General features: G+C 33.5%; 1 protein-coding gene across 9 annotated transcripts in view; it reads left to right on the top strand.

Annotated features, from left to right (window-relative positions):
- MIER1 (MIER1 transcriptional regulator) overlaps positions 1–14,913 on the top strand; it is a 60,292-nt gene that overhangs the window by 13,141 nt on the left and 32,238 nt on the right. For 7 of the 9 annotated variants that reach the window (XM_081305944.1, XM_081305938.1, XM_081305940.1 and 4 more), the window contains 2 exons: positions 1,291–1,315; positions 7,503–7,648. In XM_081305944.1, coding sequence (XP_081162070.1) covers positions 1,291–1,315; positions 7,503–7,648 — 171 coding nt within the window. Of the gene's footprint in view, positions 1–328; positions 420–1,290; positions 1,316–1,449; positions 1,487–7,502; positions 7,649–14,913 lie in introns of those variants that run through there. The other 2 variants (XM_081305946.1, XM_081305943.1) reach the window with 2 other exon arrangements.

Below are 14,913 nucleotides of genomic sequence, written 5' to 3'. Positions count from 1 at the left end.
CAGCAGAGTAACTTTTAAATAATTGTAGTGTTGTGGCATTGGAAATAAAATACTAGATATTGTTGTTTTTTCTTAGATAATGCTATAAGAAAGAACCATTCCAAGAATTGATAGGGAAAAAAATAGGACCTTTGAAAAAGTGTGCCCCAAGAACCCAAGTCACCATGAAATTTAGAATGCCATACTTAAAATAGTACACTGTATACAATTTTCAAAATGGAACTTAAAACATTTTATAGGAATTTGTCTTTGACCCTAGCTTTTGAAAAAGTAAGCATCATTTTCCTAATTTCTTTTTCTTCTTGCCTCTCTCTGTCCCATTACTTAGCAGAAGCAAAGAATACTGCAGTATCCCTATCATTCTATTGCTAGTGCTTTTGGCCTTCCTCCCTGTCTGTCTTCTAATGGACGTGAAATAGGTACCTCTGAATGAATTGGCAAAGTTTTATTTATAAATTTATGTCATTTAAACATCTTTTACTGAATTTGTCTTGTAGGAATATGTAGATAAAACTTTTTTATAGTTGTAAATTAACAATTGAGGTAAAATACAACCACATACTTACTGACATGTGGTAACATTACTAAAATAAGTTCCTACAAATTTTCATCTTCATGTTTTCCAGTTGCTTGTGGTTAAATTTATGATAGAATGGTACAGTAGAGGAAACGTTATAATTGGAAATCTTGCAGTCTCCCCTTAGATAACCTACCCTTTCTAGTCTTTAGTTTGAATGGTTACTAATTCTGTGATAACTTTTAAGAAATAATTATTTTTTGTTAAAGTTAGCCTATACTTCATATAACATTTTTAATTCTTTCCTTTTTCTTTCTTACAACATAATTTTTATTTATAATGATGCCTTTAAGTTGTTTCTGCCTCCATTTTCACAATTCATTTTTTTTAAAGCCATAGACCAGTTTGATAGCAAACTTTGTGCATAGTTTTTTCTTTATTGGAAAGACAAAATGTATTTCAGAAAATTCCAAGATCTAAAATCATGCCTCTTAATCCACGTTATGAGGCCCACTTTTGCTTTTAAAATCTGAATGAATTTCATATTATTATCTTCTTTCTAGATTCAGTAGTATTCTAGATTTTTCTCTATGCTTAAATATAATAGAAAGTAAAGGGTTATGTTGAAGGTTTTAGTTTATTTTAAAACAATTCAGATATTAAAGCTTACCATAGTTTTTGGTGTGATGTTTGTCATCAGATGCTTCCTATATTGTTTGGGAAGATGTGCTATACAAAAATGCTAATTTGTCTTTTTTTCTCCCCCTCTTCAGCCATCTGTTGAGTCTTCAAGTCCAGGTAAGTATTTTCTATATTTTTTTATGATCTATAATTGCCTAACATTTGTCCTATTAGTTGCATAAAGGCTAGAGGAGTTAGACTGTCATCTGACTTGCTTTTTTTCTGAATGCTTCTTTTCTCTGGGGAAAAAGAAATGGATGAAATGTTTGACTGCCCATGAAAGTACAGGTGAGGCTGCCGTGGGTTTGTCCTCATGACTATTTTTGGGTCCTCTTCCTCCCTCCCCTTCCTTTCCTCTTTTTCATTGGTGAATTGATGAATTTTTATTATGATTTCAAGTTGTTATTTGAATTGAAGCATATGCAAAGTGTATGCTTTAAAGGGGAATCAATTAGGTTAGACATTTATTTGTGTAGGACATTCAGAATGTTTCATTTGAGAAAAATTATTAGTATATTTATTGGGGCAGGAAAATAGAGTAAAAAAAGATTCAAGAATTGAATAGTATTGTAAGTTAAGGAAGCAGTTCTTAAATTTGAGTAGGATCAAGTTTTATTCTCTGACCTTTCATCTAGAATTTTTTATTTTCCCTCAGATGCAGTTCTTTTATTCCTATCTTAAAGGTGTAAACTTGTGATCAATTAGGGTCACAGATTTTTTTGTTTGGTCACTGTAGTGGTGTTTAGAAATTAGAATATTTTATATAAAATCTAAATTTAAGATTTAGGGTTCTCAGGATCTCAGGATCTTTGGTACTTCTGGGTACAGCATTCATATTGAAGTTCAGGAGCAGGAAGGAAAGAGTCAGGTACTAGTCTTTTTGCCTTAGTGTCCAGGGACTTTACCAAGTCATGGGTTATTTGGATTAAGGAGCATCCCTATGTAGAAGAGTGTGAAAGGGAGTCTTCTGAGGCCTGGTAATGTTTTATTTAAAACACATCTCACATATATTGAATATTTAGATATGAGATACATTCCACATTATTCCATATTATTGTAGCAATCACCTTTCTGTGTCTTTAGTTTTAGGAAGAAAGCTTTTTTTCAGAAATGCTTAAAATAATGGTCCAGGGTCCTTTTCATGAGTAAAAATCATTATATACGATAGGGTTGGACTAGATTACTTCCAGAACCCTTGTAAATAACTAGAATGCTCAGTTTACAGTTGATTTTGTCTTTATTTCAACTGAAAGCATTCTGCTTTTTCTAACATGCTTTGTGACGTTTCTGAAACTCAAGGATATTTTTAGCTTTCTGGTTTATAGATACGTTCTGGATGGGTTGAAATTGGAAGTAATCTGACCTCACATAAGTATTATATCATCATATCTTTTTTAGAAAGTAGAATTGTTTCCAGGATTTTTTTTCAAACTGATCATTTTCATTGCAAAAAATAGGTTCTAGTGTTCATTAATATTTAGACTGTTTAGATTTTTTTTATCAGTTTTGAGGCATTAAGCAGCAAGTGCATAAATATATAAAAATAACTTCTCCAAAACTAAACTCAGTTTGCATCAGCCTGGGCAGAACAGAAAGAATAATGGAGATTAAAGAACACAAATATCTTTAATCACCTTTGCTACTTGTTGAATACTTATATATGTAGATTATTTTATTTTTTAGATTGTTTTCAGACTGAAGAAAATATTTACAGTTAGACAATGTTTTTTAATATCAGGCTTCTGCAAAAAATAATGTTTGTTGTAAATAATGCTAGTAGAGAATTAACAAAAGTTAATGGAGAAAATCAAGAATTAGAAGCCCCATGTTAAAAAAAAAAAAAAAAATTGGTTCATGGCAAAAGACTGTGCCCTTTATAGCATGTGTACTTTGGAATCAATGTTAATAATTATAATCACATGACCATACTAAGTGGTTTGTTCAAGACTTCAGCCAATGTAACCTGTAAACCAAAGTGGAGGTACAATGAAAAGCTTTATCTATGACACTAGTAGCCATTAGAATCTTTGAAAAGGCATAAACTACCTTTTATGCAGTAAGATGGCATTTTGTGATAAAGCTGTGATATTTGCCTTAACACTGAAGCAAATTTTTATGTATACAACGCACTAGACTCCCTACTCCTAAGAATTTATTATTGTGGTATCCTCCCCGATCCTCACCCCCGGTCCTGTAAACAGCCTAATGATGGACCTAGCAATTGACAAAAAGGAATAGGATGATAGTTAGTTAGGATGATTAGTTACCTAAAAAACAAGGTAAAAAGTCAGATAAAACAAAACAGTCAGATTAAAGCTAGAAAAACAACAGAAATTGAAAGTTAATAAGTTAACAGAAAAAAGTGCAGTGTATATGTGGGCGAGAATTTGGAATGAAATGGGAGAAATTCACCTACACTTTGTTATTTAATGTAGTGAGGCAGTGAAATGTCTTACTTGGCTTTACAGATGATGACAAAAAATAGGGACTTCTGGTAAGTTAAATAGTACTTGTGATTTAATACTGTGTATTCATGGCTTGAGGTTTGTTTGTTTTTAGTTGGTAAGAGAGTAACGAATAGTTAGGAATCAGTGTGATTATTTTTGATAATACATGCATTTAAGAATTATGTTATTGCACAAAAGTCAAGTCAAAATGGATCAAGGAGCTTGATATTAAATCAGAGACACGGCGTCTGATAGAAGGAAAAGTTGGCTATGATCTACATACTGTGGGGTCGGGCTCCAAATTCCTCAATAGGACACCCATAGCGCAAGAGTTAACAACTAGAATCAACAAATGGGACTTACTCAAACTAAAAAGTTTTTTCTCAGCAAAAGAAACAATAAGAGAGATAAACAGGGAGCCTACATCCCGGGAACAAATCTTTACTCCACACACTTCAGATAGAACCCTAATATCCAGAGTATACAAAGAACTCAAAAAATTAGACAATAAGATAACAAATAACCCAATCAACAAATGGGCCAAGGACCTGAACAGACACTTCTCAGAGGAGGACATACAATCAATCAATAAGTACATGAAAAAATGCTCACCATCTCTAGCAGTCAGAGAAATGCAAATCAAAACCACCCTAAGATACCATCTCACTCCAGTAAGATTGGCAGCCATTATGAAGTCAAACAACAAGTGCTGGAGAGGATGCGGGGAAAAGGGTACACTTGTTCATTGTTGGTGGGACTGCAAATTGGTGCAGCCAATTTGGAAAGCAGTATGGAGATTTCTTGGAAAGCTGGGAATGGAACCACCATTTGACCCAGCTATTCCCCTTCTCGGTCTATTCCCTAAAGACCTAATAAGAGCATGCTACAGGGACACTGCTACGTCGATGTTCATAGCAGCACAATTCACGATAGCAAGATTGTGGAACCAACCTAGATGCCCTTCAATTGATGAATGGATAAAAAAATGTGGCATTTATACACAATGGAGTATTACTCTACTCTGCATTAAAAAATGACAAAATCATAGAATTTGGAGGGAAATGGATGGCATTAGAGCAGATTATGCTAAGTGAAGCTAGCCAATCCTTAAAAAACAAATGCCAAATGACTTCTTTGATATAAGGGGAGTAACCAAGGACAGGGTAGGGACGAAGAGCTTGAGAAGAAGATTAACATTAATAAACAGGGATGAGAGGTGGGAGGGAAAGGGAGTGAGAAGGGAAATCGCATGGAAATGGAAGGTGATCCTCAGGGTTATACAAAATTACATATAAGAGGAAAAGAGGGGTAAGAGAAGAATAATACAAGTGGAAGAAATGATTTACAGTAGAGGGGGTAGAGAGAGAAAAGGGGAGGGGAGGGGAAGGGGGATAGTAGAGAATAGGATAGACGGCAGAATACATCAGACACTAGAATGGCAATATGTAAATCAATGGAAGTGTAACTGATGTGATACAGCAATCTGTATACGGGGTAAAAATGGGAGTTCATAACCCACTTGAATCAAACTGTGAAATATGATATATTAAGAACTATGTAATGTTTTGAACGACCAACAATAAAAAAAAAGAAATATGATGATTTTTTTGCAAGTAGATGTCTAATTATTCCACAACTATTTGTTGGAAAAGAATATTCACTCCCCTTTGAATTGCTTTGCTTCCTTATTAAAGATCAGTTGACAAAAAAAAAAAAAGAATTATGTTATAATTAGGATAATGTACAAAGAAATGGTATGAGATTTGGGTTTTTTTTAAGGGTGTTTTTGCCTATAAAGGAGAAAAAAAGTAGAGCATCATCTGTAGAAAGACTTAATTATTGATTGCTGTGTATCTCGGAAGATTCCTGTGTGAACTGAAAGTTTCCTTTGAAAACTTGGAAAAAAGAGATAACAATTAAGACAAAAGTCTAAATCTAAATTAATCATTCTTAAATTGTGCTCCTATGGAAACCGTTTCCTATGGAAACCCTCACTCACTGTTAGGATGCCCTTCTAAATGTATGCCAAGTTTTTCTTAATTCCAGTAGAAATTAAGATAGTATGCTTTTCTAGGTTTTTTGTAATTCTAAAACTGATAATCATTAATAACTCATTTTAATATAATCTTATATATGATTTGGCTAACAGTTATATATTTAGTAATTCATATTTAATACCATTTTTTTAAATGCTCCTCTGAGCACACTGCCTTCAAAGTGTGCTTTGCTGTCTGACCTGGCTTGCGATTCACTCATCTTAGTAATAGGCTGTTCTTAAGTACGCTTTGAAGCAGGATACTTAAGGACTTACATAAGGCATGGAGTGCAGTAAAAACATAGAAATTGGAATTAGACACAGGATTCAGATTCCATCTTTGCCACCTACAGTCTCTATGAGTTCTGGGGTGCTACTTAAATTCTCTAAACCTAAAGTCTTTTGTTTTTTCCTCTTTTTAAATGGTGTGACGATACCTACTTGATAAAATTGTTTGAAGATTAGTGAGGTACTGTATGTGAAATGCTTGAGCATACTATCTGGCAATACTAAGCAGAAAAAAACGGTTCTTATTTTTAAAAAATTTGGAAGGTGACTGAAGAGCTCTGAGCTTTTGGTATTTTCTTATCCCTTGTAGTCTGGCTTTCAAAAGTCAACCTGTATGTCTCTTTGTTTTATTTAATAGTTCTCTTATTAGAGTGAAAAAGGATTAGTACATCTGTTAATATAACTTCAAACAGTTTAAATTGATGTTAAGTAATGCTTTTTCAAACTTAAGTCCAGGTTTGGCAATGGTCAAATTTGTTGATTAATTTATAGAAACTATAATTCCCAGCCTTTACAGTCTACCATTACAAAGATTGACCCTATTGAGTCTAGCAAAATTCCCTAATCACCAATATAAAAATGGACAGGCTTCCATAATAGTTACCCTAGACTATATTTAATGGTTTCAAAGAGAGTTTTTGTATGCAATTTTAATAAATTTTGCTTTTATCTCTGTCTTTGAGGAATTTCAGAACAAAATCAACTTAGTAAGTTAAAGTCACCTACTCAAATATTAGAATGTGTTCTCAAGGAAGTGCTGATAGAAGAATACTTGAGTTCATCTGTATTTTCACTATACTATATTGTGTCCCAGGTAATTCAATGATAGGGATACATTCCAGATAAATGTGTCATTGAAGAGTGTGTATACATAAACTTGGTGGTATAGTCTACTACACACCTAAACTGTATGCTATAGGCACCATTGTATATGCAGCCTGTCATTGACCAAAGGTCTTCATGCAGCAGATAAGTATATTCAAATGACTGTTTATTTCACATTACAATGTATTCTTCTCAGGGGCCAGAGGGATCCTTACTCATTGCTCATTGAGTCTATCAAACAGTATTTAAATGGTTAAGATTGTGAGTTTTCCTACACCCAAAGTCATTTTTAATTGATATGATCAATTTATTCTTTACAACTAAAGCTTCACAATCAGAAGATTACAGCACAGTTTTTAAAGCTATAAATATTTACCCTCCCTCAATTTTGCAGTTGTAACTGAACCTATAGGAGTAAAAACAGGTCAAACTCTAAACCCTTAGAAGAGTGTTTTATGTAGGACTGGGGATGTAGCTCAACAGTAAAGCTCTCTCCTAGAAGAGTTTTGGGGGTGTGTGTGTGTGTGTGTGTGTGTGTGTGTGTGTGATAATGAATAAGTTCAGGAATTTTAAAAAACAGTAATATTTACTGTTATAACTTTCTATGATAATTTTTGTACTTATATGTGGCTTCAATAATGTATGTACACTAAATTAATAAGATATACCTAATTTGGTTTACCATATTTTTAAAAATATTCTTTACCAGGAGGTTCAGCAACATCAGATGACCATGAATTTGATCCATCAGCTGACATGCTGGTTCATGATTTTGATGATGAACGAACATTAGAAGAAGAAGAAATGATGGAAGGAGAAACAAACTTCAGTTCTGAAATAGAGGATCTTGCAAGGGTAAATAATATTAAGAGCTAGAGGATGAAGCAGTTATAACTTTTTTGTGGAGCGAGAAAACATTGAAATTTTGATGCTCTGGTTTCGGGGAATATCATTTGATCATAGGTGGAATGTTTAAAGTTTGAAATTAAATAATGTTTAAAAAATAGTTTTATTATGTGAAATAATAGAATTCAGTAGTAGTGAATTTGGTAAGGGGTCACAGGGCTGGGTCAAAATGGACTATAAAGTAAAACAATTCTAAATTTCCTCTTAAATTCCTACTACTTTTCCCCAGTTACTATACCTTTTATTTACTTCCCTTCGAAGCCAAAATATTTTAAGAATTGTCATCATCTCCCATTTACTGCATAAAGTGTTCTGGATTCACTTTTCTCTGTCTACCTCACTTTTTCTCAGTGCTAATAAATGCAGTTTACTGTTACCTTCTTCTACTTGAATTCTGGAGTACCCCACTTTACTTTTTTCTATCCATTCTCTCCCCCTCGCACCAAGAAGACTGTCTTGCAGACCCTTCTTCCTTTAGCCAAGATTTAAATGTTTGCATTTCTTGATTCTCAGTTCTGGAACTTGTGTTTTTTCCCTCCTGTTTCTAACTAGATAAATGCACCTCAAAGTGTAGTTATGAGGGTCAACTGCATCATCAGAGTTGTCATAGACTTATTTTTTTTAATATTTTTTATCTATCTATCTGTCTATTTATGTATTTATTTATTTATTTGGTGCTGAGGATCTAACCTAGTGCCTCACACATGCCAGGCAAGCACTTTACCACTGAGCCACAACCCTGGTCCATAGATTTATTTTTAAAACAACAGATTCCTCTGCCTCTCTCCAGGCATACGAAATCAGGATCTCTGGGAATGGGATTCAGATCTTCAATGTCACCTTTTGTTTAAGTCAGAAACTAGGGAGTTAGCTTCCTTCTCTCCCAATATCAAATTTCTAAATAAGCGTATCATTTCTACCCACAAAAATATTTCTTGTCTGATTCTTTTGTTCCCTCTCTTCCCAGGTTGCAGTCATTTTTATCCTAGATTATTACTATAGCTTCTTAACTGGTTTGCCGTTTCCTCTTTTACTGTCTTGCTCCTACTATATTTCTTCCCAGCAGCCATGATGATCTTTTGAAAATGTAATTGAGTTTATTTCAACCTCCTGACTTCCTGTTATTCAACCTTGTGCAAGGCTATCTAAATGATAAGATTTCTCATCCATATACTGCATTGCCCCTGTTATTGCTATTTCATAACCATACTAGCTGCTTTGTTCTTGGATTTTCCAGTTTCTCCCTGCTTTGAAACTTTTTCAGCAAATAAACACTCTGGTACATATTTTCAAAGGCTAGCTGCTATGGATTTGTTGTTGCTCCTACAGAATGGTCTTTCCTATTCCTCAATTAGTTTTATTTTTTGTTTGGTTGGTTTTAACCACTATTGTATCCTATTCAATGCTTTTTTAAAATCCTAACTCAATTTTTAAATTTTTATTTAATTTATTATTTGTAGCCTCCACGAATTTAGTGAGGAGAAGGGACCTGTCAGTTTTATTCACCAGTGTAATTCATGGTACATAGCAGAGTGATCACTCAAAAAAAAAAAAAAAAAGAATGAATGACTACATAAGTCAATCTGGCATGCTCTATAATATGATCTGCTTATACTCCATGTTAAAAAGAACATTAGATAAATGACAGTGCCAACTTTTAAGGATTTGGAATATATAGTATGGAAAAATGACTGTTTTTACTTTCATAGTAATAATGACTATGTTTCAGAATTTTAGTTTGAAGCTGGCATGATAGTATGTACCGGTAATTCCAGTGACTCAGGAGGCTGAAGCAGGAGGATTGAAAGTTCAACGCTAGCCTCAGCAATTTATCAAGGCCCTAAGCAACCTAGCAAGACCCTGGCTCAAAATAAAAAGTGCTAGGAATGTAGCTTAGTGGTAAAGCACCTCTAGGTTCAATCCCTGGTACAAAAAAAAAAAAAAAAAAAATTAAGAGCTTATAAAGAAATTCTCTTGCCATTTAGGCAAGTCTTATTAGATGGTACCATTTTGGATCATTTAGTGATTAGAGCTGACTTAATCCATAGTGCCTAAGCAATTTAATGATTTAATTATTTTGAGCCAGAGAAAAATATCGGTCTTGGTGGCAGTAGTGTATATTAGTTATCACAAAACCTTTCAAGAATTGATTAAAAGCACATTAAAAACTTAGAAGTCTTCTTTAGATAGCATTAGACAGGGATAATTTGCTTGGAATCAAAACCTAGGTGAACATCAAGGGAAACAATTGATTTATGAAATGCATGTTGTGGATGGTACTGAGGATTAAACCCTAGGCCTTATGCATGCTAGGCAAGCACTCTACCAAGAGATCCATCTCCAAACAAATTTGTATATTTGGGGGCAGGGGACAATTAATTTATCACTCAGTAGCTTCATATATTTCTGAAATGGAAAGGCAGTTATTTTCAATTGTTTGCCTATAGTCACAGAAACTTTAGCTATATTTTCAAATAATCTATCATGGGGTAAAAGGCATAGGCATAGGAGGGACATGTTATATTTTCCATATTATCACATTCTGTGTTAGTACAGTTTGTAATAATTTATGAGGTGGAATGATGGTTTGCTTCTATTTCAGAGAATGGGCTATTAACATTTACTTAGTATAAAATTGTTAATGGGTCCTGCTGATATTATAGGTATATCATTATCTTTCCCTATTTCTCTATTTCACATTTCTATCTCCTCTTAGTCCCCCCAAATTTGCTTTCAAATAATCCCTCTTTAGGAAATAGTAATTAAAATTGAATTATTTATAAAAGTTAGAAAAAGTAACAAAAAAGACAATGGAACCAATCCTTTTATTTCACCCAGTCTTATTCCTTCTCACATTCTTCTTTTAACTTTTCTCAAAAACCATTGAAATCTTAGGTTTAAGAGTATCACCAATGCTTTCGTATGTAATCTGAAGCTAAGGTGTTTGAGGGCTGGTATATTTCCTATAGTTATAAAGTTGTTAGGTATGAATCAAACCAAATTTGTTTTTGTTCTTATTTTTTAAAAAATGCACAAGGTTTTATGTTGATTACATTTGCTTTTATAGAAACAAAATATTAATTACATTAGAAAGTGACAGTGTGTTTTTCACCTGACATATTGGTTGCATGTAATGATTTTATGAAGTAATTGTGAACAAACTCCTAATAATTCGTTCATAAAGTGACTGTAACTGCATAGTATGGCTTTAAGTTTGATTTGAATTCTAACTTTTTAGTGGAAACTGTTGATAGAAGCAGCTTTGATTTGTACTATTATAATTGTATGTATGTAATCAACATTAAAGGTATTTTAATTAAATAAATTTAGTATTTAAATGTTTTAATGGGGGCTAGGATTGTAGCTCAGTGATAGAGCACTTGCCTAGCATGTATGAGGCCCTGGGTTTGATCCTCAGCACCACATTAAGATAAATAAAATAAAAAAGGTATTGTATCTATCTATAACTACAAAAAATTTTTTTAAATGTTTTAATAGATATAAATAGGTTAGAATTTATTGTAGTGATAGTAGGAAGAATATCAAAATCATTCCCAGAGTAAAGAAACTTCATTTGCCATGAATTTAGCAGTTCTCAAGTTTAACTTTGTTTTCCAAATACTCTTAAAATTCAGAGATTAGTAATTGGGCACAATTATAGCACTACATTTGGGAAAAGAAAGATCAGGATTAGCTGTATCTTTATGCATTTAGATATATTTTTGGAAAAAAAAATCACACTTTAGCAATATTAATATTTAATATATATTTTTTTACATTTGGCATGTTCCCAATGAATCTCCAGAGCTGGAGAATAAAAATTAAAATGTGAGAGACTGAGATTTTTCTTGAAGTATACATACAACTGAATTATATAAATACAAAAGAAAGCCCAGCGAAGGGATTATAAAGAGTTCATTGCCTTCATCCCTTCATAGTTTACCTTCTAACCAAGCCCCAACCCCAAGAGGTTCATTACCTTAGGAACCATCTCTCTAATCTGAATGTGGTCCCTTAGGTCTTCCTGGCTGGAAATAAGGTTCTTTCCTTCTTTCTCCTCTCTTCATAAGCATTTATGGTTTTGTCCAATTTGGTACAGTAGATATAAGAGGAGTCTACCCACTTAATGGCCCTAACATCTAGGCTAGCTAGCATCTGTTGCCACATACAATAATTTCTTAATGACTAACCCTTTGGTGCAAGAGAGAAATCACCTCTTTTTCAGCCAGATGATTGACAACACTCCAGCCTTATTACTGATGTGTTTGATGACTCTACCCTATCATCTTACACGTGGAACAGACTTCATTTTAGATATTTTGTCTTTTTAAAAAGTCTATATTTTTACCTTTATTTGGCTTCCCTTTAGCTTATGCAGATATGATTGCCCCCTTTTTGTTTCAGTGCTTAGATAGCTTATTTCTTAAAGCACAATATATAAGTAAATGCATAGTCTTATATTTTTGTTCACTTGTATTATGCCCATTTTCACTGTTCCTCATAATCTATTAACCCAGTACTTTTTATCTTCATACTACTTCAAGGTAATGTGCACTTACCACATTAAGTTTCCGGGAATCCAGGAAGGCAATATATATACATATATAAGTAAGTGAGTTAGCTGCCTGGGTTCATAATTCAGCTGCACTCCTTAATCAGCATGGTGACTTGGGATTAACATTGTTAAGGTTCAGTTGTTATTATAAAGACAATATATCTAAAGCACTTGGCTCAAAATCTGGCACATGATGACCTCTAAATAAATCTTAATTTCAAAGGTATCTGTGACCCACAGCTATGATCTACTGTATTCCCTCTTTGTTCCCCCTTTTCTATTCTGTTAATATTTGTATGAATGGGAATAAAACACTGCTAGGTTATTCTGATGTTCCAATTTAAGTTGAAAGCCCCTTCCTTAGTCACCTGGTAGAATGCAGACTTGAATAACATGAGAAGTCTTCTAAAACAGGTGACTAACGGCTCCTAATACAGTAACGTACTGTTGTTCGAATTTATTCATCAGTTTTGTTTTTTCCCAAGAGGGAAATAACAATATTTGCTGTATAGGATAGCATTACTGTGCATAGCATCAGAACCTGTGGAGTACAAAGACAGACAGAAATCCATCTAGAATTAACTGCCAAAATGAAGAATTTGGCATAAGATCCAAGGGATTTCATTAAGGGTAACCAGGCCTTGGGGGCTCCAGGGCCACCAAGATATATTTTCTTTGCTTCTACTTTTCTGGTTTTCCTTTTTCATATCAACTTTTGTCACCTGGTGCTGTCAGTTTCTAAATCTCCCAGATTCACTGCTTGTGACAGTTGTCTTTCTTTAACTGGTATCATTCCAGAAGCAAACCATGAAGCACCAGTTATCTGGGTCATACTGTGTCTGCCTACTACCGAGTAAGGGTTACTTCTATTTACAGACCAAGGAAAACTAGAGAAAAAAACAAATCTGTTCACAGTTGAGTCATGGATGACAATCTGAACATTCTCAACTTGGTTATTGAAAAAAAGGACAGAAGGACATGTCTGGACTGATGAATACTGCTGTACATTGTTGCCTGGGGTCTAAAAGAGCTAGGAGAAACCTATGAACTTTTCAGTCTGTCTGAAGATGATGGCCATCATATGTTGTCAGACACTCCGTAAACAAAGAATGTATGAAATTCAGTACCAAATCATCCAAGAGTTAACATCTTGTTATCTGCACACAAATACTGATGAATTGCTCTAAGTAAACAGTGTGCTAAGAAATGTAAGAAAGAGTATACAGTATATAATAAATGTTCAAGAGAATGAAGGAAGTTAAAGAAAAACAAGAGGAACTGATTGTCAAGAGACGCAGACTGTTCTAAGAGATTCTACTTCTGAGTCCAGTCAAAAATAAGAATTGTATACTATCCCTCTGCAGGTTTTTTTATGTATTTCTGTTTATCTTATATACACACATACACATATACAAACAGTTCTTTTAATTGAGATGTTTGTACATATTTATGGGGTACATTATGGTCATTCAGTAGATGTGTACAGTATATCATAATCAAATCACGGCAGTAAGCATTTCCTTCTCTTAAGCCAGTTGTCATTTTTGTGTGTTGGGAATTCATGCTGTCCTAATCATTTTGAAATATATGTGATTGTTTTAGCAAGAAGGTACCCTACTGTGTTAAGGAAGAAACAAAAATAATTTCTATATTTTGATTTGGGGCCCTTATATCCCCTTCTCAGTATCTAGTGACCATTATTTCTTTCTGTCCTTATTAATCTCCATAAATGAAAATTTGCATATTTCTCTTAATTGACTGAATAATGACCTCTAATTCCATACTTGTTGCAGTAAATGAGAAGATCTCATTCTTTTTTATGTTCAAATAGTATTCTATAAATATTTCTCATCTTCTTTATCCATTCATCCACTGAAGGATATCTGGGCTGATTGTATATTTTGATTATTGTGAATGGTACATGGGTGGCAATGAACATGAGTGTGCAGATATCTTTTTTTTATGATTTCATCTCCTTAGGATGTGTACCCAGTGGTAGAGCTGCTGAGTTATATGGTAGTTCTTTTTTTAGATTTTTAAGGAACCTGCATACTGATTTCCATAATGGCTATACTAATTTACATTCCCACGAACAGTAATGTCTTCCCTTCTCTTTTTGATGATAGCCCTTCAAACTGGGGTAAGATGATATCTCATTGTGGTTTTTGATTTGCAGTTCTCTGGTGATCAGTGAAATTGAGTTAAAAACAATATTTCTAATTTAACAGTAACAATAAAACATCATACCTCAAAAAAGTTCATGAGTATAACACTTCCTTTTAGCTAAGTAACCCTAGAGAAACCAGGTTAAAAACAAAAATACCAATCCTAACTTTATCTATAACTGATCTTTCAATAATGTGTAGCTATTTGAAATTAATTTCTTTTTGCTAGTTTCTGTAAAGTGTATCTGTTATAATCAAGTTGACCTGATTTTTCACTTTTGTTTCTGTTGCCACTTCCTGTCTTTTTTCTGTCACAGTTCTATACTGTTTTCTTCTAATTCAAATAGTTCTCCTTCAAATGCACTATACTGAGGCCACTTTTCACCCTTTCTGTTCTTCACTTAGTCAATATTGGAAGGATTGCTAAATTTTTCTTTGAGAAATGAATTTTTATGCAGTGAGTCACACTATCTTTGCATGCAAGAGGGAAAAAT

Source organism: Spermophilus citellus (assembly GCF_964194105.1).
Source record: "Spermophilus citellus genome assembly, chromosome: 9".
In the NCBI taxonomy this organism is placed as follows: domain Eukaryota; kingdom Metazoa; phylum Chordata; class Mammalia; order Rodentia; family Sciuridae; genus Spermophilus; species Spermophilus citellus.
Note: the sequence above shows the minus strand (reverse complement) of the source record. Positions and strands in the feature narration are given on the sequence as shown.